This window comes from Myotis myotis, unplaced genomic scaffold, assembly GCF_014108235.1.
Source record: "Myotis myotis isolate mMyoMyo1 unplaced genomic scaffold, mMyoMyo1.p scaffold_m19_p_14, whole genome shotgun sequence".
Classification (NCBI taxonomy): Eukaryota; Metazoa; Chordata; class Mammalia; order Chiroptera; family Vespertilionidae; genus Myotis; species Myotis myotis.
Window position 1 is genome coordinate 17,235,633 of NW_023416318.1, and position 23,114 is coordinate 17,258,746.

Genomic DNA, 23,114 nt, shown 5'->3' on the forward strand with positions numbered 1-23,114 from the left:
CGAAGGCATGTTCCCTTTGGTAAACTTAGAATAGAACCATCAGGAGGCTTGTGGAGAGAATGAGTCAGCTTCATGGACAGCTTTGAATTTCCTGCTCCTTTGCTGAAGACAGTGGCTGGAAAGGGCTGGAACAGCCTGTTGGGCCCCTCCCTGGGCTCTGTCAAAGGGGTCCTGCTTTACTGCCTCCCCCTGGGATTCACCTGGGACTTGTGCTCTGACAGAGGGACCCACCAGCAGCAGCTCAGGCCTGCTTCCCTGAGCTCTGTGTGGCCTCACCTCCAGCTGGAACTCTGGGTGCAGGTCCAGATAATGGCCAGGGAAGGAGAGGGTTACTTTCTGCCCTCGGAGGTGGCACCAGACATTACAGCGTCCCTCCTCTGTGAGATAGAATGCTGTCAGAATTCCTTAAAGGGGCAGATGCCAGGATGGTTCCTAGGGTGAATGGGAGGTGAGACTTTTGGGCGATGAGCAGGAAGAAGATAAGAGTGATAAATGGGCAACCTAAATAATAGCACTCTGCCTCACTCCTTCCACATATGCATCATACAAAATCAAAATCTCATTTTATTTTTCCATAACCATATTTTTGCTTTAGGAGGGCTTTGTCTAGATATCAGATGGGGTTTGCTTTTCTTCTTTCTCTGTATAATGGGCAGGCAATTACAGAGCAGTAAATACACATCTTAATATATAAAGGCAACTCTGGTAAACACACAGTTGTTTATTACAGAATTGTTATTAATAGCAAAAGGCTCACAAAAACCTAAATGTTCATGAATAAGGGGCTAGTTAAATAAATCATGCTACATCCTTATGGTGGAATATTGTACAGATGTAAAAAGGGGATGGGTTAGTCGCGTGTTCCAATATGGAAAAATCTCTGAAGGGTAGAAAGCAAAGTCCAGAACATAGGAATAACATACTGAGAAAGGGTGTGAGGAGACTACATAAACCTGGAAGGATACACACAAAACTTTAAAAAGGTGGTTACAGTTGGCTTGTTGGTTGGGAGAAGGAACAGGGCAGATGGGATGTAGTGGGAGTCTACCTTTTTATATTTTGATTATGAATCATGAATGTGTTACCTATGCAGAACAGTTGACTAAATTAAAAAGAATAAATGCATCTAAACCTACATAGTGCAGATAAGTTGATCTACTTTGCTCAGTTAGTGAGTTTTATAAGCTCCTGACCTCTGCTTGTCTGTACTTAAACACCCCAGAAACTGCCCTGAGATGGACCAGTGAGGCTGTGACCAGCCCCTGGAATGTGTGCCATATTCTTCCCATGATGCCTTGCTCCGCAGCACGTTATAAATATTTGGGTCTGTTCTGAAGGTCATGGGCTTTTCTGCTTCCTCACGCTGAAATATAAACTGAGCTGACCACATCTAAGGTTTAACGAAGGGGACAGGGAAGGCAGGCTGCCTCCAGCACCGTTAGCTGCTGTCTTATGTGGAGATGGCACAATGGGAGGAGCTGGGGGGGGGGGGGCGGGGAGCGGCACGGCTTCCCTTCCCATTCTAGTCTTTCAGTGCAATCTGTTGCTTATCCGTTGGCATTCCATGAGCCACATTGTCTGTGTATTTGTATTTATTTCCAGCTTCTACTGAGTGGTAGTAAAATCCCTTTGAGCTGAACTGGTCCCACCCTGGGAGCTTGGAATGTTCTAATGTTAAGACTTGCTCTTCACATTTGGCACATTCTTAGTATCAGGGACAATTCCTCCAGGGCTCACAGGAAACAAATAAATGAAATCTGTGAATAGTTTTCTCCCTTTTGAGTGGAGAAAGAGGGGTGGAGAAAATCTTTGGGGAGATTTGAAACAAAGGACAAGGGGGGAGTATACCTTATTTAACAGTATTCTGAGAGATGAATTTTCACCCAGGACCTATTCTTGGCTCTGCCACAAATATACCTTTTATATTTTACTAGAGGCCTGGTACACGAATTTGTGCACAGGTGGGGTCTGGCCAGCCTGCCCCAATTGGGCCAGGCTGGGGGTGGGGGGCAGGGAGGGGACTCGAGAGGTTGGCCAGCTGGTCCTGCCCCTGATCAGGGTGGGTGGGGGGCAATCAAGGGTAGGGCCGGTTGGGGGGAGGGACCTCAGGTGGTTGGCCAGCCCCCTGGTCAAACTCCCGGTCGAGGGGACAATTTGCATATTAGCCTTTTATTATATAGGATTTGTTTGTGCATTTGGAGCTTATTCTTTGGTTTTTAAGTCTATAAAATAGGTGGAGCCCACATTCATTGTCGGCATCCCCCCCCCCCCGCCCCCCCCCCCACTGTTCCCTTCTGAGACTTATTTTAATGAAATTTGAAGGCTGTCCTTTGAAATGGACAGCGTGAGTGAAGAGAGTGGGTAAGCCTAAGCCTTCCTTGGTCCCTTTTCTTCCTGGGATGAGTACTACAGTGAGTACTGTTCTAGGGATGGGTACTGATCAGGTTGAGGTTTGGTCACGGACTTGTTAGCTCTCCCACGGGTCTCTTCCATTCTTGACTAGAGCTGTACACACGATGAAAATCGCACGTGGTTATAATTACCCTTGGCAGTTCTGTTGGAGGCCAGCATAGTCTTTCTCCTCTTCCTCCAGTCCTGAGAAGGCCCGTGTTTTCACGATGGAGCACCAAGTGAGATCGTGGGCTAGCACTTGGAGTCCACATTGACAGATGAAATATGTACTGCATCTTTAAACCCTGGAGTCACTTCCAGGGTGGCAGTGGACCGGGAGGGGCATGTGGATAGTGGGCCCCAAATATCAGCCAACTCCAGCAGATGTGTTCATTGAGAGGAAGAGCCTCCAATGGGCTCAGACTCTTGCTTCTGTTCTCTTGCTGAGAGGGTGGTGGTGAATTTTCATCTGTAAGACTTCGCGGTAGGGCACTCATCTTAACTCCCACACAGAGCAAGGTTCACTTCTCGGGGAGGTACTTGGATTCTCCCTTTCTTCCCCTCTCTGTGTAAGCTTTACTGTGACCACTCTTGGGAATTCCTGAGACTGGGAGATACTTGAAGCAGGTTGGATGCTCACTAACTGTGCTTTTAGGTGAGTCAGGGAGAAGAAGTTGGTGCCAAAGTCTTATCGGTAAGCCTTATCTCATAGTTTGCGATCTATTGACCAGTGAGCCTTAACTCGTGTTCACTGGCCCATTTTTTAAGTTTCTGGTAGACTTAAAATGTTTGTGGCAAAGTCAGAAATCATTTTCAGAGAAACGTGTGCCTTTGGCTGCCCTTCTCATGATGTGTTTAATCTGGCACCTGAGAATTATATATAGTGCAGGTAAATGTTCTGGACACCGTCATTTACTTTTCTTGTTCTGGAATCATGTCTGATTGCTTCTCAGAAACCAGAAGTCAACGATGTGGCAGAATTTGATTTTAGCTAGGTAGGTAGTTCTTGTAAGGAACAGTGGCCTTAGAGTTCTGGGTCCAGTCCTGGCTCCTACTGCTTTTGAGCAAGAAATGTGACCGCTGGCCTTAGTCTCCTCATCTGTCAAGTGTGGTTGGTCTAGAACTAGATATCGCTCAGGTTTGTTTTAGAATTCTAGGCTGCCCTCCTACTTTTTTTTTTAGTTAATATCTAAGGTCCATAATGTGTGAAATCCATAAATGAGTTACTTGCCCCTTGGGGGTGCTGAACTAAAGCAGGGAAGAAACATGTCACTAAGCTCTGCACTTATTACCTTCTGACTTTATCAGAAATGAAAAAAAAAAATAGGAAAATATTACTTCCCAATCATTTTTTAAATGTGGCAAAGAATACAATAAATTAGCAAGCAGGCATCCCATAATTGTAGATGTCGGTAATGCTCTTAAATTCTACCACCTAGAGGTCATCTCAGTGAATGTTTTCCTTTGCATGTCCTAAATATTCCACGGTAAACTTACCACTTTCGTAATGAAGAAAAAATACACATTACAAAAGTTTGCTACCACCTTTCTGTCATTTCCTTGCTTCATATAATCTTTATCTCCACTCCCTATTTAAGCCAGTAAAGGTTTCTCTATGGTTTGTCTGTTGAATGAAAAAAAAAAAATTGTTCTGCCAAGGTTTTACCATTTGCTGGACACTGAACTACAGAAGTAAACTAGAAAAATGAAAGAAAACCTTTTCTTGAGAATCTCACGTCCAATGGCAAAGGTGACGTGCAAGTCATAACAGAATGCTGTAGTTGTGTTACTAATGGCTGTGAAGGCAGAGAAGAGGGTGTGCCGGACTCTGTTCCCCTGTCGCCTGTGTTTGGGATAAGAGTCCTGGGAGATCGTAAGGCACAGTGTTTGTGATACAACCACAGTAATGTTCACATTAGCTGATACTGTTGACTAATGTTTGTAAGGAAAAGTCAGTTTTAGCTTTGGAGTGAGCTCTGCATCCCTTTAAACTATTGTGTGAGGCCCTGGCTATATAGGTCAGTGGTTAGTGCTGTCCCGATATGCCAGGATTGCGGGTTCAATCCCTGGTCAGGGTATATATAAGGATCAACCAATAAATAAGTGGAACAACAAAAAATGATGTTTCTCTATCTCCCTTCCTCTCTCTCTAAAATCAATTAAAAAATTTTTTTAAGCTGGTAGGTTAGGTTAGGCAGGCCTCTTAGATCCAGGGTCAGGAACATAGCTTTGTCCCCAGTCCCTTGGTCTTTTTGTTGTTGTTGTTGTTAATCCTCACTTAAGGATATATCCCTGTTGATTCTTAGAGTGGAAGGGAGGGGGAGAGACCGAGAGAGAAATAGCCATGCCAGAGAGAGACATTGATTGGTTGCTTCCTGGGGCAGGGGATTAAGCCTGCAACCAAGGTATGTGCCCTTGACCAGAATGGAACCCAGGACCCTTCAGCCTGAGGGCTGATGCTCTATCCACTGAGCCAAATCGGCTAGGGCCCCAGTCCCTTGGCCTTGAGTAAGCCAGCATTGCCCAGCTTTCTTTCTGTTCCTCTCTCTGTCTACTTGTATTATTAGGCAGCTTTCTCATTTAGCTGTTACCCATTCATTCCTTGTAGAGTTTTGGAGCTTCGGGTAGTGAACTAGTTTCAGCCCTACATTTTCTAGACAAGGAAAGTGAGGCACCAAGAAGATAAGTGATTCTGCCCAAGGTCATATAACTAGTGGTAACGCCAGGCCCAAGTTCCTGCCTCCCAAGAAAATGAGTTCGTGGGACTTCTGACTTCAGTAGTGTGTGCTACTTACTTAGGTGCGTGATTAAAGAGTATTGCGGAGAGCTCTCAGGTGAGCTTTCTGTGTCCACAGCTAAACATCGGTGTGGCCATCTGACAAGCAGGTAGCTTCCACGTGGACGGTTTGCTTAGCCTGAAAGCTCCCTTGCCTTGGATACATTTTTTGTGAACAACATCAAGGTGAGTGGCAGATTTCCTTCCTGAAGTCTGTTCCTGGAATGACACAGCCTTTGAGCAGCTTCGGGTCTAATCTGGCCTCTGGCCTAAAGTTAGGGGAACAGCAGAATGGGCTGAGCGAGGCGGATGGCAGATTGGGACCAGCCTGCTCAGTGTGTTCGGTGATAGTCATGGTACAAGTGCATTGAGAAACAAACCGTCCAGCCTTGAGCAGATTTCAAACACAGACCTCGCTGCTCTGCCTGGCAGATATTAAGCACACGAAGTGGCCACCCCTTAGGCGCTCCCTATTCCCTCTCTAGATCTTGAGGCAACCTCATCCCTTGAACTTAAAATTTACCCCTAGGCCCAGGCATGGTTTCTCTTGGCAGCCCAGGTCTCTGAGGTCAGGCCCTGTTGCCCTGTTGACTCTCCAGGCTTGACGGGTACAATGGTTTTCTAGTGGACACCCAGCCTCCAGTGCAGCCGTATACAGGCAAACCTTGGAGGTATTGCAGGTTCCATTCCAGAACCAGTTGTGATATTTTTGCTGGTGGAGGGTGTTGCCTTTGATTTCTTTAAAACAAAACAAAATCTGCAACACCTGTGAAGCACAGTGAAGCAAAGTGCACTACAATGAGATACGCCGATACCCAGAACTCCGAATGCTCTCACTTTTTTCCCTTCTATCAAGCCCTTGGCTCCTTCCATCACTTCCCAGAGTGACTTTCCCATATTCCTGTTATATTTTGGATTCCTTCCTTTTTATCAGTGCTGGCCTGTTTGCATAACATCCTGTGCTCCGGAGATTCAGACTCTCTAGACTAAATCAACCTGGTAGCTCAGCCCCGTTTTTCCTCCACACACATCAGGAACAAAATTGTAGGTACGTTGATACAGCCATACAGAACACCCCACACCTCCTGGTTACTCGGTGAATGTGAGTTCCCTTTCCCTTTCTCTAGAGAAACCTGGTTGAATCTACAAGCCTCGCTCTGAAAGGTCTTCTTCACATCAGAGGGTCTCTTTGTTATTTTTTTTTAATCTGCTTAGCATAATAGCCCATATGCATTTAGTTAGTGACGGTCTTCTGACTCTGGCCAAGCTGAACATCCCCAAATTAATGATGAGCTTTGGAGGGAGCCTTATCTTACCCCTGTGCCAGCCATTAACACTTTAGGGCTGAAAACTAACTTGGCTTCACGGGAGATTTTCGTATCGTCTCTGAAATCCTGCTCTCATGGGTAACAATAGAAATCATCGGCCTCCCTCCTCTTCCTTGACCAGCTCCAGCCTCATCATCCACTTTATTATTTACCATGTGCAGTTTTCTGTTGGATTCACAAAAATACTGACATTTGCCAGGAAGGCAACAAGTGACCGCCAGAAAGACACTGCGTGTCTAAGTACACCCCAGATTTCATCTCTGTCCGGACAGCTGGCGTAGACGTTTTTTGTAAGAGAACTAGCTGAAATAATTAGAATGGTTTCTTTTGTTCAAATTTCCTCTCCCAGAGACAAGTCCCAGGAGTCCCTTCACCTGCATTATCCATTAACGCTGTGGGTTCATTTTCCCCAAATAAACAAGTTTTCCTGCCAAAGAAAATAGGCAGGGTGATTGGATGCAGGGATGCATCTTGGGACCTGCATTTGGGGCGTGTTGTTCATTTTTCTGGGTTGGCCCCCTAGTCTTCTTAACTGGGCTCTTGTTGGCAGTGGTGGTGTTGTAGCAACCCTCCTTTGTGAAGGCCCCTAGTGCTGTATTAATCCTGCCGTGGCTGTCCAGCCCTCTTGAAAGCATCCTTCATTTCTGTTTGCTCAGTTTCCTGAATGCCTCTTCCAGATCATTTTTCACCTCTTGCTTCAAGCTCTAGGGACACATGTGGTTTCAACATAATGCACAGATGTGACTTGGGGGGAGGGGAGGCAGGCTGTGGACTCACACACATCAGCTGGGGTCACTGGACTCTGCAGTAGAGAAGGCGGGAAGACCAGCAGGCAACCTCAGGCTCTGTAGATTTCCCACCTGCCATGAGACAGGACGCTGTGTTTTGTGTTGTAAGGGAAGCATGAGCTATGTAGCTCCTGTGGACCAAATCACCACAGATAACACTTATGTATCTGATTCTGAATTGAGGCATTAAGCAGAATAAGGGACCAAAGACCAAAACTTCTGTAGGGAAAAGAACTGGTTCTTTATCCCTCAAATGTTGCTCACCAGTGGTCAACAGACATTTTTCTGTAAAGGTCTAGATCAGGGGTCCTCAAACTACGGCCCGCGGGCCACATGCAAATACAAATATTGTATTTGTTCCCGTTTTGTTTTTTTACTTCAAAATAAGATATGTGCAGTGTGCATAGGAATTTGTTCATAGTTTTTTTTTTTTAACTATAGTCCGGCCCTCCAACGGTCTGAGGGACAGTGAACTGGCCCTCTGTTTAAAAAGTTTGAGGACCCCTGGTCTAGATAGTAAATATTTTCAGCTTTGGGGACCATATTGTTTCTGTCACAACTGCTCAACTCTGTCTTTGTAGCACTAAAGCAGCCATGTAAATGTAAACAGATGAGTGTGGTGGCTGGCCATGGTTTACCCACCCCTGACAGCCTAAATTGATAAAACTTACAATATCCTTATCATTGTTTGCATAAATTAATGAGTGCTTTGTATGTGGCCAGACTCTTACCAAGTACTCGTAAATGATCACATTTATCCCATACAGAACAATTATGTGAGATCATTAATAGCATTGTACCCATTTTACAGATAAAGAAACAGAGGCTCAGATAAGTTTAAACAGTGTAAGTAAGGGCCAGGCTGGATTTTGGACCAAGATAGCTTAACTCATGCTCTTTCCCTTTATACAGTCAGTACAGCCTATAGTACTAACATCATTGATACCCACATTTGCTTTTATATCTTCACATTAGCTGGTATTTGGACTTTAGCCCCTCAAAAAACTTACAGATAATTGTTAAAAAAAACAAACAAAACACCCAAAAAAATGGCAAGAATTTTAAAAATAAGGGCCCATTAGTGAGTTAATAGAAATTGGAAGCCACAAACAAACAAAACACCCAAAAACATGGCAAGAATCTTAAAAATAAGGGTCCATTAGTGAGTTAATAGAAATTGGAAGCCATGTTTTACTGTGTTTTCTAGGCTTGTTGTGCTTAACATCCAAGGATTAGTGCTAGGAGACTGGCCTGGGGAGCTTGGAGGCCAAAGATATCCAGACTGGTTTCCAAGTTCCAAGGCCCAGTGCTCTGAAAATGGCGAGGTGGAGCTGGGCCTGAAGCAAACTGCTGCTCCGAGGCGTGGCGTTGCCGAGAACAGCTGCCTCTTACAGAAACACCAACACCAGCATGAGCTGTCCACTCCCTTGTACACACAGGTGCAGCTCCTTGGCTGCCACTGATGGGGACTTAGGGGTGAAGGGTAATCACATAATACAAGTTGTTTGCTGACTACCCGTAGTCATTAGCATGCAAGTCAACCAGATAGAAATGTCTATTAAAGATAGTAGAAGCCGGAACCGGTTTGGCTCAGTGGATAGAGCGTCGGCCTGAGGACTGAGAGGTCCCAGGTTCGATTCCGGTCAGGGGCATGTGCCTGGGTTGCGGGCATATCCCCAGTGGGAGATGTGCAGGAGGCAGCTGATTGATGTTTCTCTCTCATCGATGTTTCTAACTCTCTATCTCTCTCCCTTCCTCTCTGTAAAATATCAATAAAAATAAAAAAATAAAAAAAATAAAAAAGATAGTAGAAGCCAAGTTTTGGATGCTTTTTGTGGTGATAGTACAGTGTATTCTGAAGAAAACTTAGAAAGAGCAAAAGGTCAGAAAAAAGATATCCCGTATTTCATCACCTACAACATTTCCCCAAGTGCTTTATTTAACAGTAATGGAAGTGGAGGTTCCTGTGGTCAAATAAGTTTATGAAAGATTAGACTAAACAAACTTAAACAGTATTTTCAAGGATATAGTATATTGTTTTCCTGAATTATTTATTTGGGTTTTTTGTTTTGTTTTTGGAGCCTCTTATAACATTGTTTGCAAGGAACATCCTTTGAGACACCCTAACCCAGAGGCATTTCTCAATGTTTACATGTTTGTAAATTTCCTTATGGTCAAGACATTTTTAAATGGGTGAAGGTGGCAGCAATAACTATGGTAGTTATGAAACCATACAGTTCTCTCTCTTTTTTCTTTTTGTAGCAGAAGTTATGCATTTGTGTTTAACTTTATTTTAAAATATGTCATACTCCAGTGTCTTCATTCTGCTCACTGTGATACTGCAGAGAAATTATTCTTCATCACTGCTCAGCAGAATTATCATATATACTTAATGCTTAATCATCACTTATATTATTTCATTTTACTTTTTTTTCCAGTTTCCTTGCATTATTATAGTGTCTCTGTTACTGGTTTTTAAGAGCTTATTTATGACTAAAGATGTTAACCATTTATCATGCATTGCAAATGAAATACCATGTTTTTTGTTACTGTTTTACTCTGGTGTTTTATTTTTTTGTTATATCAAACTTGTGTATTAAATATAATCATGTTCTGTTTTTAAAAAATATTATACTTATAGAAAAGTTGCAAGAATAGTACAAAGCTCTCTTTTATACCCATTTCACTGTTCGTTAACATTTTACCACATTGGCTTTATTCTCATTCTGTGTGTGCATACATTATTGTTGCTGTTACTTTAAATATATACATATACATATATATATATATATATTGATTTCAGAGAGGAAGAGGGTGAGAGAGAAACATCAATGATGGGAGAGAATCATTAATTGGCTGCCTCCTGCACGCCCCCTACTGGGGATCAAGTCCACAACCTGGGCATGTGCCTCGATCCGTGACCTCCTGGCTCCTAGGTTGACACTCAACCACTGAGGCACACCGGCCGGGCTGGTGCTATTACCTTTGTATTTTTAATTAGTAAAATCTGAACTTAAAAATATTTTAATGAACTATGGATTTATTTCTTTAAAAGACTTAGAAACTCAAAATAGGCTAGAAGTTTATTAATTCCCCTAATTCTACCTGTTGCATTGCGTCAGTGGTTCTTAACCTTGGCTGCACATTAGAATCACCCCATAACAAAGAAACAATTTCCAGAGGAGGGGGCCCAGAAATCAGGATTTTAAAAAGATTCCCAGGTGATTCTAATGTGCAGCCAAAGTTGAGAACCACTGGAAGCAGTCAGTGTGTCAGTCAGGCTGGGCTAACAGCTGTAACAAATAGGCCCAATGATGGACAATGGCTCTGATGAAACAGACATTTTGATAAGCCTGTAGCTTGTAATCCTTAAGAGGGAAGAACCTGAACCAGGGAAGGCTTTACTGGGCCCACACACAGTCCTAATCAGGCTGTATTTGTGAGGGTGTCATTGATATTCTGTAGAGACTGTCACAACCATTTGCAGCCCATTTGCAGTCTTTGGGGCAGTGTCCTTTGAGAACTGGGCTGGGCTGAGGTGGGAGCCTTGGCCTGACATCCTCCTGTGCTTTAGTGGGACCTCTGTATTTCAAGGGTCCCATGCTGACTTGTCATGCTTTCCGAACATAACAACACCACCGAGGTTTTTTGTAATGACATCTAGTTTCAACAGTGGTTTCGTTGAACATACCTTGGAGCTTCCATATCTGGGTGTTTTTTTTCTGGCCTTGAAATCAAAGCTCTCTTTCTCCTTCAGGTGGCTTAAGTCGCCCAATTTGAGCATCAAGTGAGTCGGGCAAACACTGTGCCACATTACAAAGCGATTTGTTGGTTTAAGGGGACTGTGGAGGTGACATAATCTCTCAGAGCGTTTGCAGAACCATATAAGGAAGCTGGAAATAGTCACCTCTCCCTCACTGTGTCAACATTGAGCTCACAGAGGAGGCCTGGACCGGTGTCCTCAGAGCAAGCACAAGGAACAACCAGACAGTCTTGGGAGGCGAGGGCACCGAGCATTCGTGTTTGGGGTGGGGGTGGGGTGGATGCAGCCCTCACAGTGGCCTTAGGACATGTGTCATGCCTTCAGGCTGGACTCTCTCTCACCCACAGAGCCACTGGGCTGCACCGTGTAAAAGGGGCCACACACTCACACGTATGGCAGGTTCATACCTAGCTTGAAAGTGCCTTGTTTGGGCACAGATTTAGACTATAAGGACTGAACATTAAAAAACACGCAAACATTTGATTAAAATTTTCAGAGATACTCAAAAGAAGCGAGAATAATAAGCTTATAGACTCACCTCAGATGCAACAATTACCAAGATTTTGCCACATTTTCTTACCTCCCACCCTGTCTTTTTTGGTTAAAATATTTCACAACAAACCCCAGAGAGCTTATCATTTCACCCCTCACATGCTTTCTCTAAAACAGTGGTTCTCAATCTTCCTAATGCCGCGACCCTTTAATACAGTTCCTCATGTTGTGGTGACCCCAACCATAAAATTATTTTTGTTGCTTCTTCATAACTGTAATTTTGCTACTGTTGTGAATCGTAATGTAAATATCTGATATGCAGGATGTATTTTCATTGCTACAAATTGAACATAATTAAAGCATAGTGATTAATCACAAAAACAATATGTAATTATATATGTGTTTTCCGATGGTCTTAGGCCAGCGGTTCTCAACCTGTGGGTCGCGACCCCTTTGGTGGTCAAACAACCCTTTCACAGGGGTCGCCTAAGACCATCCTGCCTATCAGATACTTACATTACGATTCATAACAGTAGCAACATTACAGTTATGAAGTAGCAACGAAAATAATTTTATGGTTGGGTCACAACATGAGGAGCTGTATTTAAAGGGCCAGGAGGTTGAGAACCACTGTCTTAGGCGACCCCTGTGAAAGGGTCATTCGGCCCCCAAACGGGTCACGACCCACAGGTTGAGAACCACTGCTCTAAAAGGTAGGCATTTTATAAACAGAATGCCACTATCCCACCTAAGAAAATACACCCAGGGAGCAAAAAAATGTTGGTGTGTAGTTTTCACAGAGCACCTGCAACTAGGTAACCTTACAGCATAAGAATCGACGAGGGCCTCGCTGATAGCTTAAAGGAGGGAGCAGGGCCCTTGCTCTCAACTCGGAACAACATTATTTGGATTGGGGGTGGGAGCAGTGAACAGTTTTGCACTTGTGGTTCTACAGACTCTAATCTCGGGTATTGAGCTATGCCATTTGTTTCCTGGGCACTTCATAGCATCATCAATGACTGATAATTGTAACTTACAGGAATTCTTTTAAACAATATTTTAATTGGAAGAAGCATCTGTCAGCTGTCAGGCTTCCAGCTTCCACTTTTGAGAAGCAGGATGTTGAATGTGAGTAATGACACAACAGGCCTATAAAATGCGGACTAACCCTCAGATGACTCATCCAGTACGTTGCAGCATATTTGTCAAGGAGACTGAATCATATATGGGGGAAACCACGGCTCAAGCAGCCAGCTGGTTCTCAGGTCCGCAAGGGACGGTCCATTTTTATCGGAAGCTTTACAGTAGCAATAATGCTACTGCCCAGCACATGGGTTCTACCATGTAGAGGAAATGGCACCGCCCAGCAGGTATGTGCTTGCTGTTTACGTGGCTTTCTTTTCTCCTTCGCTTCTGCCTAGCCTTTCCTGTGTGTGCTTTCTACCGTTTTTAAGGGAGGGAGAAAATTATTCAATTTATAAAGAAGTGAAGCGTGTGTGTGTGTGTGTGTCTGTGTTGTGCCCACGTGCAAGGACACATAGGTAACCATGGTCTTTTGTTGGACAAAGAGTTCTTGTCACTCATCTCCTTTTCTGAAAACGAATTTCTCCTTAGGTATTCAGCTAGAGATGGTCTTAACCCATCCCCTTTGTTAAGCCCTTAGTTTAAAGGATGCTGCTGAGGAAACAGCTTGCAGAGGTGGTATACCTTTTAGGGGGCTAGCTTAAAACTTAAAAAAGAAATGAATAAGCAGAGGTGAGCTAAAGGATGTGGTCGGATGATAACTGTTGTATTCAGGATGTTGGATCTTTTTCAATATCGTGCTCTTTCCTACCCTTCAAGATGCATGACTTAATGCAAGAAAGCTTTATTCCCCTCCTGAGTGACTATGTCTGTTTTTACAAATTATAATTTGTTCATGCTCAGTTCATGCATTAACTTTTCGAGGTGGGAGAAGAGGAGTTGGGGGGCTCGATATCAACCTTTAATTATAGCTTTCATGTGATCTGAAGGATTGCTCTGCATAGTTGGGAGGCTGTGTCGCCTGTCTGACCTTCCCCCCCACCCCCCCTTCACTCACTAAATTTAAACAATGCCTGGCGAGTTAAGGCGCATATCTTGTTTATTTGAGTACATTAAACATTCCTCTGTGTGTTGACAGTCCATTCAGTGTCTCCTTGTATTTTTAAAAAAGACTTTCTGCATCCTGTGCATCCTACTTGTTAGGGACAGAAGCAGTACTATTTCTGCTTTTCTGGTCTGTCTGCTGTCCAGAATGTCTGGGTGAGGACAACTGCCCACAGTTTTACCTAAGATTTAGCATTTTTGGAGCAGCTCCATTAATGATGATAAATTCTGTTATCACTTGGACAGCATTAAACATATGGGACTACCAAGCTGGAAAAATAGGCAGTGTTTGTTTCTCTTCCCTTTTCTTGTAAAGCCCATAATAATGTCTTGTTTTCCTTGAGGCATCTGTATTTTAAACTGTCAGTGTTAAATATATTAAATTTACTTCTTTAAATACACGTAGAATTCAGATAATCTGGAAAGTCGGCGTGAAGGGGCTTATTTGGTTCGTTTCTGTTTGTTTTGTAGATTAAGGGGTATACTTTTTTTTAGAATGGTCAACTTGTTTTTGGAGGCGGGACTATCTCCAAATTTCATTAATTTTGCATTCTATAAATGAAAGCCACCTGTTATGCTGTACCGTGCTAATTATGGTAGAGGACAATAATGAGGAAGGACAGTATTTGAAATATGTGGGGGTTTTGTTAAGAATTTTCCTGCCCACATCTGTAGTGCTTATTTTTACATGTGTGTGTATACATGCATAGTGCCTATTTAATAAGGGCATTTGGTAATATTAAAAAAATACTTCGGATTCAAAGTGAGAGTCCTTTTTATTCTCATTAACATTTTTTGTACGCTGTAAAAGACAGGCTACTTAAAAAAGTGTCAGCTTAAACTAAAGCCTGAATTTTGTGACCTTATAGTAAATGGGGATCTCACTGGAAGCCACATTCTGATTGCCACCCTCAGCTCAGGGTTCACTTTGTCAAAAGTCATCTGAGCCCAACTGGTGTGGCACAGTGGTTGAGTGTCAACCTATGAATCAGGAGGTTGAAGTTTGATTCTCAGTCAGGGCACATGTCCGGGTTGTGGGCTTGATCCCCAGTGGGAGGTGTGCAGGAAGGAGCCGATGAAGTGATTCTCGCTCATCATTGATATTTCTGTTTCTCCCTCCCTACCTTCTCCTCTCTGAAATCAATAAAAATATGTATTTTTTTTAAATGCTATCAGAAAAATAGCTAATTTGCTCCAATTTTTCTGACATCTTCAGTTCCATTATATCTTTTTTTCCTTGAGCCTATAGAAAATGATTACAGGTCGCTATATGAAAACATGTCTTATTTTTTATTTTTTAAAATATATTTTTATTGATTTCAGAAAAGGGAGATAGAGAGATAGAAACATCAATGATGAGAGAGAATCATTGATCGACTGCTTCCTGCACTCCCCACACTGGGGATCAAGCCTGAAACCTGAGCGTGTGCCCTGACCAGGAATCAAACCATGACCTCCTGGTTCATAGGTCAATGCTCAACCACGGAGCCACGCCGGCTGGGCGACTTCACTGTCTTCTTGTCTGCATGGTTTCTGACATGCAAGCCACTGTAATCCTCCTCCTTAATTCCTCTATGAGTAAGGTGGTTTCCCCCTCCTTGAAAATATTTTTTAAGATTTTCCCTGTCTTTGGTTTTCTGATGCTTGAATAGCATAGGCATAGATACCAATGAGAACATGTCTTAAAGTTCTTGGTTTATTGGCATTTTCTGTGAAAATGTGTTGCTTTCCTGTGATTTGTGTAGTTGAGACTAACTCAGGTCCTGTACAGGTAATTTCAGGGCAACATAGATTTCGTTCAGCTTTGGTTACACTACGCACCCAGGGCATATTGATCACTGAGATTCAGCAATGATAATCACCCCTACGGTTGGGGCCGCCACTCCTCAGGGGCCCCTTTGCTTTAAGCACCATGAGCCATCACTCCAGAGTGACTGCATGGTTTTTAGATTCCCCTTTTCCCTTTTGAGGCCACAGGAATACAGAGCCAGAGCCAGTACCAAGGGTCTCAGATCATTCAACTTGGAAGCGATCAATAGATACTGAGTGAGACACTGCCTACGTTCAGAGCTATGTGCTGGGTAGTGTTAAATTAAGAAATGCTTGCGATCCGGGCCTAGCCCTGCCCTTGTTTTAATTCCCCTTTCAGTGGGAATTTATTGTTATGGCCCGTAGATTCCTCCTGAGTTTTCTTTTATTCATAGATTTACTGGAGTCTATAATCTGGAGCCACTACTTGCTCTGTATAGAAGCGACTCTCAGCTATTCCCTTTTGGTTCTTCAACATCTAACTCTTCCTTGGATGGATGTCAAGAAAGAACTGTCCTACTCAGAAATTCATTTGATAGTTTTGGTGGCCATGTTTTTCTGAGCTACCTTGCACAGAGGCTCTTGGTTTTTTGTTTTGTTTCATTTTCTCTCTTCTTCCTTGAGGGGTGAGGCAGTCAGAGAGAGGTTTTGAATCCTCAAAACTGAGAGTCCAGAATATTTTAGTGAAACAGATTAGTAAACATCAAGGATAGTTTTCCCAATCTTTGAGGTTGGAAGACCCCTCCCCACTTTAGCATCTATAAAAAGCATATTCTAATGACTCAAAGCCGTCATGAATTCAGTAACCATTTAATAAAAACAGGTTTATTTAAAATCACCATAGGTTATCTGTCGACATTTCAAAATACTTGCATTTAGAGAGATCTGCTTAGTGAGTCCACCATCCGTTCCTGCCGTGCGGGCGGATGATTTATGGGTGCTTGGTGATCTCCCCCAGCTGGGCCTATTCATTGCCTGCTGTCCATTGCCCACTCTTCTGCTGTCCCCCCACATCCGGGGTTTATGGTCACTCTGCCTACACAGGGTTGCGATGAACAACACTTAGATAAATCTTGTAGCATTATCTGGAAATAGTCGACTTGTGTGTGTAGCTCAGAAAGGCCAGAAACAAGTACAGAACAGCCTTCCTAGGGCATGAAGCCCATTCTAAAGAACACACAAATGGGGCAGTGACCACTCTCTGATCAAACCAGCAAAGGCTTTTATTAGTCCTGAGCATTCTTCTAGGGGTGAATTTTCTGGCTGCCTGTTTGCATTAATTATCTGGGCCCAGATTGTCTTGGGATGCATGTGGGACAGTCATCGAGGTCATGCCCATCCCCAGGTGGATTCTTAATCACCAGCGTTTCTTCGTGTCTAATGATCACCACAGGGAAAGGAAATGCTTCAGAGGCAGGCTGGCACTTCAGCCCTCTTAGAAAGAGCTTTTGGCTGGCATGCCAGTCTACTACCTTCCTGCTGCACACTTTGAGAGCCGCTCCAGGAGTTAGCTGCCTCATCTTCGTAGAGCTCAGGGTGCAAGGAACCGCAACAAGATACCATCTCTTTCCAGATTTCAACCCAAGAGATGACTTTTCGTTTCCAGTGTGAATTCATACAGTTGTAAAGATTTTCAGATTGGGGGTGTCCAAGCCGGGCTGGGCTTTTTTGTGGTTTTCTTTTGAACACACGTTCCTTGTGCCCATCCAGAGGAAGAGGGGTGGCACTGGCCCCGTGGGGCCTGCTGTTTGACTGGGCCTCTCGAATTCTATTAAATGGAGCACAGACAGCATGTGTCATAAAGGCTGCTTGGGAAGGGTGAAGAGCAAAATTAGTGTCTGTGGGTGGGCATGTGTTCTCATCACATCGCCAAAGAACTGCAGCGTGCAAAATCTGGCAGGAACTTATTCCAAAGAAAAATAAAGCGGCCCCCTTTTCTGCTTTGAAAAATATTTTAAAAAAACATCACCAATCCCCATGATGAAGAAATGGAACTCTTAGAAAATCTTTGTGATTGTGTGTGTGTGTGTCTAAAATAATCTCAAAATTGAGGTTGGAATAGAAGAAATAGAAAGAGAGTAATAAAATATTTTTAGGGGTCCTGTTGCCTATATTGTAAAAAAATAAGCATTCTATTCGAACATACTGGAATGGCAAAGGATTAGGGGAATTTTTGGAGCTAACAATTAGGGGAAAGTCTATTATGCTTACCGTGGCTTCTGTTCTTTGAGATGACTTCGTAAGAAAAGCCATTTTTATCTCAGTAAAACCCTCCACGAAGGAAATGTTTGTGCTTTTTATATATGCAGTTCGTCTGATATCCCAAGGAACAGAGCATAGGCCACATTTACATTTATATTTAAAGCACAAGATCTCCCTTTTATAGTTACCTTGAGATCTTGCAAATTTGTTCATTGTTTCTCATAGTGTAGAAGAGTGTTTCTTAGCTTAGGGGAGGGGTGTGTGTGTGTGTGTGTCAATGTTTATTTCTTAAGGACTACAGCAATATTCTTTTGTCAAAGCCCAAAATTTATGAATTTGGATCCTTCTTGCGTATACCCACTTCAAGTGGCCCTTTTTTGTTTCTCATATTGTCTTTTTTGTGTGTGGCCAAGTAGATGCAATTCTACTACACATAACATAAAATGTGCCATCTTGACTATTTCTAAATGTTTCAGTAAATTATTAGTGCTCACTACATGCATGCAGCGAACTCTAGAACCTTTTCATCTTGCAAAACTGAAACTCCAAATGCATAAAACAACTCCCCATATCTCCCTCTCCCCAGCCCTTCACAACCACCATTCTGCTTTCTGTTTCTGTAAGTGCGATTACTTTAGATAGCAGAATTTCAACATGGAATCATGCAGTACTTGTCTTTTTGTGACTGGTTTATTTCACTTAGCATAACGCCCTCAAGGTTTCATCCATGTTGCAGCATACGACAGGATTTTCTTTTTCTTTTTTAAGCTGAAAATAGCCTGTCATATGTATTTTCTTTATTCCTTCATCCTTTGGTGGACATTTAAGCTGTTTCCATCTCTCTCGACTGTTGTGAATAATGCCACCGTGAACATGGGTGTGAAATGAATGCCTTTTGAGATAAGACTTGACTTTCAAAAAAACATCAGGTTAATTCTTTATATGTCGCCACACAAGAAAAAGTGCCATCATGTCATAACACCTTGTGTTTATCTAGCCCTTTGGGTTTACACAAGAGCTTCCATAGACCAAGTTGCTCACTGCAGGAAATGGCTGGGTATGTAGCAGTGTTCAGTTTGGGATGGCGGATTTACGGTGCCTTCAGGGGTTGTGACTTGCCTGCAGGTGAGCGTAGTCCTGAGAGGTGGCTGAAGCACACCAAGAGTGAAATGAGCTGTGGGTAGTTCCTCTTGACCAAATATTAAGACAGGGCTCTTTTATTCTTCCGATGCTAATTGGCAGCCTACGGTGACAGCATGGCTTCAGGGTAGTGTAATTGCATCTGTTTGGCCAGACAGACTGCCACCTGCTCAGTGAAGCTTCCCTGGTGGGAGAAGTTGGCCATGGCTCCTTGGTTGTCCTGCCTTGGACAGTGGGCAGTGGTCTTAAGCCACCGCTGAATGCATGACCTAAAAGATAGATTGGACTTCCTGGCGTAAGCACGTTGGCGAGGGGCAGGAAGGCCCAAATTCAGCAGCTTAGCCTCCAGGGATCTCAATTTTCTGTGCATACCAAGAGTCTCGAAATCAGACGGCTTCTAGCCCTTCCACAGGCTGGTAGACTTAGTTATGTGTGGGGATAGCTTTTCCCCAGAGGCTGTCTTTGAAATCAACCTAGAAATATTCTCCTACAAAGGAAACTATTTTAAGAATATCATGTTAAACGGTGGGCAAAGCGAATAGCTAGTTGGCCTACTCATTCTCCTGACGGCCCAGCTCTTGTATGGCAGGAAAGTCACTTATGGAGGCACGTGCCCCAAGTGGATGGCTCTGTTGTGTAAGAACTCAGACGGAAATGGCCCTCAGAGGTCAAATCCTGTTCCTCTCTGTAGTCGAGCACTCGCCAAGAAGGCACTGCTGCCTGATTGTCCCGGGAGCGTGAAGCTTGCCTTGTTCCTGCCCTTCTGATTGCCCGCCAGCAGTCATTGCCGCCATAAAGACAAACAGTTGTCTCGTGACACTTGGAATTCCTAATCAACTATGTTAATTCGGATACCATTGCCGTAATTTAGCGCGTTCCTTTTGATTTGACTGCTGCTCACTTAGGTGTAAAGACTTCTCAGTCTTTTTAGTAGATGATCATCAGGTTGGCTCTTTTCAGAGCTATTCAAGATCCAGTGATGTGGAATTCCAGGGTCCCCCCAAAGAAGCCTAAGCCAGGAGTTTAAGAATTCTTCCTTGCTTGCCCTTTCTCCCCCACCCCACACCCAGGTGGGGAAAACTCTTGGCCAGAGCTGAATAGAAGGGGCCATTCCCACTGGAGGGGGTGGGGGAGGTTTCTCTCTCTAAGGGGACTCTCAGTGGGCAGTAAAAACCATGTGGGAATAGAACTGTGATTCAAGTATTTTGGGAATTGATTGGACTCTCCTGCTGCTCACCAGTTTGTTTTTCCTGTGGAGAAAATACATTCCAATTTCAAACAACTGATTTACAAGAAAACTTTGGGACCCGAATTCATTTGTGTCATTAAAGCATCCTGGACCCAACGTGAAACTTGAAGTGCACAGAGTTGCTTTATCAAAGTGTCTCTCCCCATTTTTTAAATTAAGCACATGCTTCATTACCTTCTGCTCCTGAAACAGCTGTCTTTGAGTCGATTGATAGAGCATATAGATCAGTGGTTCTCAACCTTGGCTGCACATTAGAATCACCTGGGAATCTTTTTAAAATCCTGATTTCTGGGCCTCATCCTCCGGAAATTTTGTTTCTTTGTTACTAATGTTGTGGCCCCACCCCATAACAAAGAAACAGAATTTCTGGAGGATGAGGCCCAGAAATCAGGATTTTAAAAAGATTCCCAGGTGATTCTAATGTGCAGCCAAGGTTGAGAACCACTGATATAAATGCACTGTTAGGGAGAGAGGAGGCAGTTCCCTCTTCTCTGCGGGCTTTTGTCCCATAAATACATCTGGAGGATTTTCTTCTGTGTATCGCTGGAGAGAACCTCACACTTGTGGACATGTAAACCGAGTCAGAGAGCGAAGTTGGACCTATTTTACTCAAAGAATCTTATTAAACTCAATTTTCAGCATTTTCTTGTGGGTTTTTTGTTTTTTGTTTTTTCCAAAAACACTTTGATAGACTAGCTTCACTCCTGGGAACTTTATAATTGCGTAATAACACTTGCACTGAGAGAACGTATCTGTTAGTTTGTCGTGGTTTCAGGTCTTTGTGGTTTCAGGGGTTTTTTTTCAATTCAAAAGATATTTTCGGTTACCATTTTACTGCTCAAAGTTTTCTGATCTGCTTTTGTAGAATATTAGTGTGGCTTCAGTTTGCTGATTTCTTTGGCACAGCTAAAGGGCTTTAAGGAGATGTTTTTTCATGTGTGTTTAATACAGTTTTTTTTAAAAAAAAAAAAGGGCCTTAGAGGTCATTTAGCCCCTACCCTTCATTTGACCTATGAAGAAATGGAGGCTGACTAGCAGAGTCCGGGGTGCCTCAACCGGGAGTGAGGAGATGTGCTGTAGAGGTTAAGTCTGCTGACTTATGGCACGACTTACACTGATGGATCCAAAATGAGGATTGCCTCTGTTCCTGGGAAACTTTGCCAAGCTGAGCAGGCCCCGCTTTTTTTTTCTTCTCTTCATGTGGTTGTGTCATTAGTGATACCTCTTCATTTCTCCTTATGACTTCTTTGACAGTCAGCTGCCTATCCAGTAAATTTTAAGGGACTAATGAGAATAACTTCTCTTATATCCTCTAAATCTGTGGTGGGGAACCTTTTTCCTGCCAAGGGCCATTTGTATATTTATAACATCATTCTCGGGCCATACAAAATTATCAACTTAGAAATTAGCCTGCTATATTTGGTCAAGCATTTAATTAACTCACCCCGAATGCCTTGGCAGGCCCAGACCCAATGATTTCGCAGGCCTTCCACGGCCCTCGGACCGGATGTCCCCCACCCCTGCCCTGGATCAACTAGCTTGGATACTGGGAGCTTTGCCACAACACGGGACCCTTTAAAACAAAGTGCCAGGGGAGGGGGGTGGTTGACAGAGAGTGGAGCCTAGTCCTTTTCCTGTTCCAATGCACAAGCCCCGCCTCCAGTGTGGACTGTAACTTTTTCATCTAAGCGAGGGGTCTAGGGCACACGGTTTCTACGCTTCTTTCTAGCATAAAAGGTGTGTATCTAAACGTGTTTGGGTGGCTCCTCACTAGTCCTAATTGAAGACCTGAAGTCCACCTTAGGCCCAGCTCTATTCCAGTCTCTACCTGGTACTTGAAGAGACCCAGCATTCTTCAGGGAGAACAAACGCCTGCCTGTGCTTTATTTGTTCCTCAGTGTTAGGCTTTTCATCTCTGATGGGGGAGGTCAAAGAGAGGGAACGACATTCCCTTTGGTAATTCTTGCCACTCACATCTGTTGGAATATAGGCAGGGAGGCTGGCACTACAGGCTGCCTTTCCTCCCTGTGGGCTAACTTGTCCCCTCCTTTTGTTTGAGAACAGGCCTTATTAAGGACTGGCTTGTAAAGGATTTTGTAGGTTTAGAATTTGGCATTAAGTCGTTTGGTAAAGTAATTTCCTGCCCTTTTGACCATGGTTTGCTTTGGGGATTGGGAGGGACGGCAGGTGGCAGGTGAAAATACGGGAGGCGTGTCCTGGATCGAGTGAAGAGAAATAATTGGACTGAATTTTCAGTACCGTTATCAGCATCTCCTAAGTTTACTGTTAATCTTCATTTAGAGTGGCGCACCATAAGAAAGTCTTCCATTTGTTTTGTTTTTTCAACAAAAAATTGTGCCGAAGGGGGTGCACAGTCACCACTCACCAGCTCCTGTCTGCTACCAGCATTTGGCTATTATTGCTTAACCCACAGGATTTACCCCTCTATCATCCCTCTCTCCATCCCAGTCACCTTGTTACTTTTTTATGCATCGCAAAGTAAGTTACAGGCATTCGTGTGCTTCTCCCTCAACATCAGCATGTGGATCATTAAGGAAGCTCTTCTTTGTTTTCTCCGATTCAATGAGAAAAAAAAAAGAGATTCTGAGAAAGTCAGGCACAGCATTTAAGGGCAGCAGTTTAAAGACCCAAATTAGAGATTATTAACTTGAAACAAACCCCCTTGGTATTTGTGTGTGGAAGTACCCATTTTTCTATTACATTATACTTTACTGTGGAGAGAGTTGATTTTGTTCGGTAATTTATTAAATGTGTTTAGTGATTTCCATCAGCTGATCTTTGGGTGTTTAAATGTGGATTGTAAATGCCATCGTTGGAAGGGTAAAAACAAGGAAACCTGCTTTCAAAGTAAAAAGTGGGAGAAGACGACGGGGCTCGCTCTCCAGGGATGCGTTATTTGATTTAAGCTGGTAATCCTTTGATCCTGACTAAGTATGAACTCCACTGAACTGTGGGCTCCGCAGAGCAGCAGACAATAAAGGCAAAATTGTAAACCCGGGTTTCAGACCTTGGGCCTCTACACTCCCAG

General features: G+C 43.4%; 1 protein-coding gene across 3 annotated transcripts in view; it reads left to right on the forward strand.

The window, feature by feature from the left end:
- The window catches only part of SPRED2 (sprouty related EVH1 domain containing 2), a 116,083-nt gene that overhangs the window by 50,396 nt on the left and 42,573 nt on the right, over positions 1 to 23,114 (forward strand). The window contains exon 1 of one of the 3 annotated variants that reach the window (XM_036334324.1): positions 12,756 to 12,908. The exons of the other annotated variants lie outside the window; for them this stretch is intronic. Coding sequence (XP_036190217.1) covers positions 12,892 to 12,908 — 17 coding nt within the window. The 5' untranslated portion in view covers positions 12,756 to 12,891. Of the gene's footprint in view, positions 1 to 12,755; positions 12,909 to 23,114 lie in introns of those variants that run through there. 3 annotated transcript variants of the gene reach the window in all.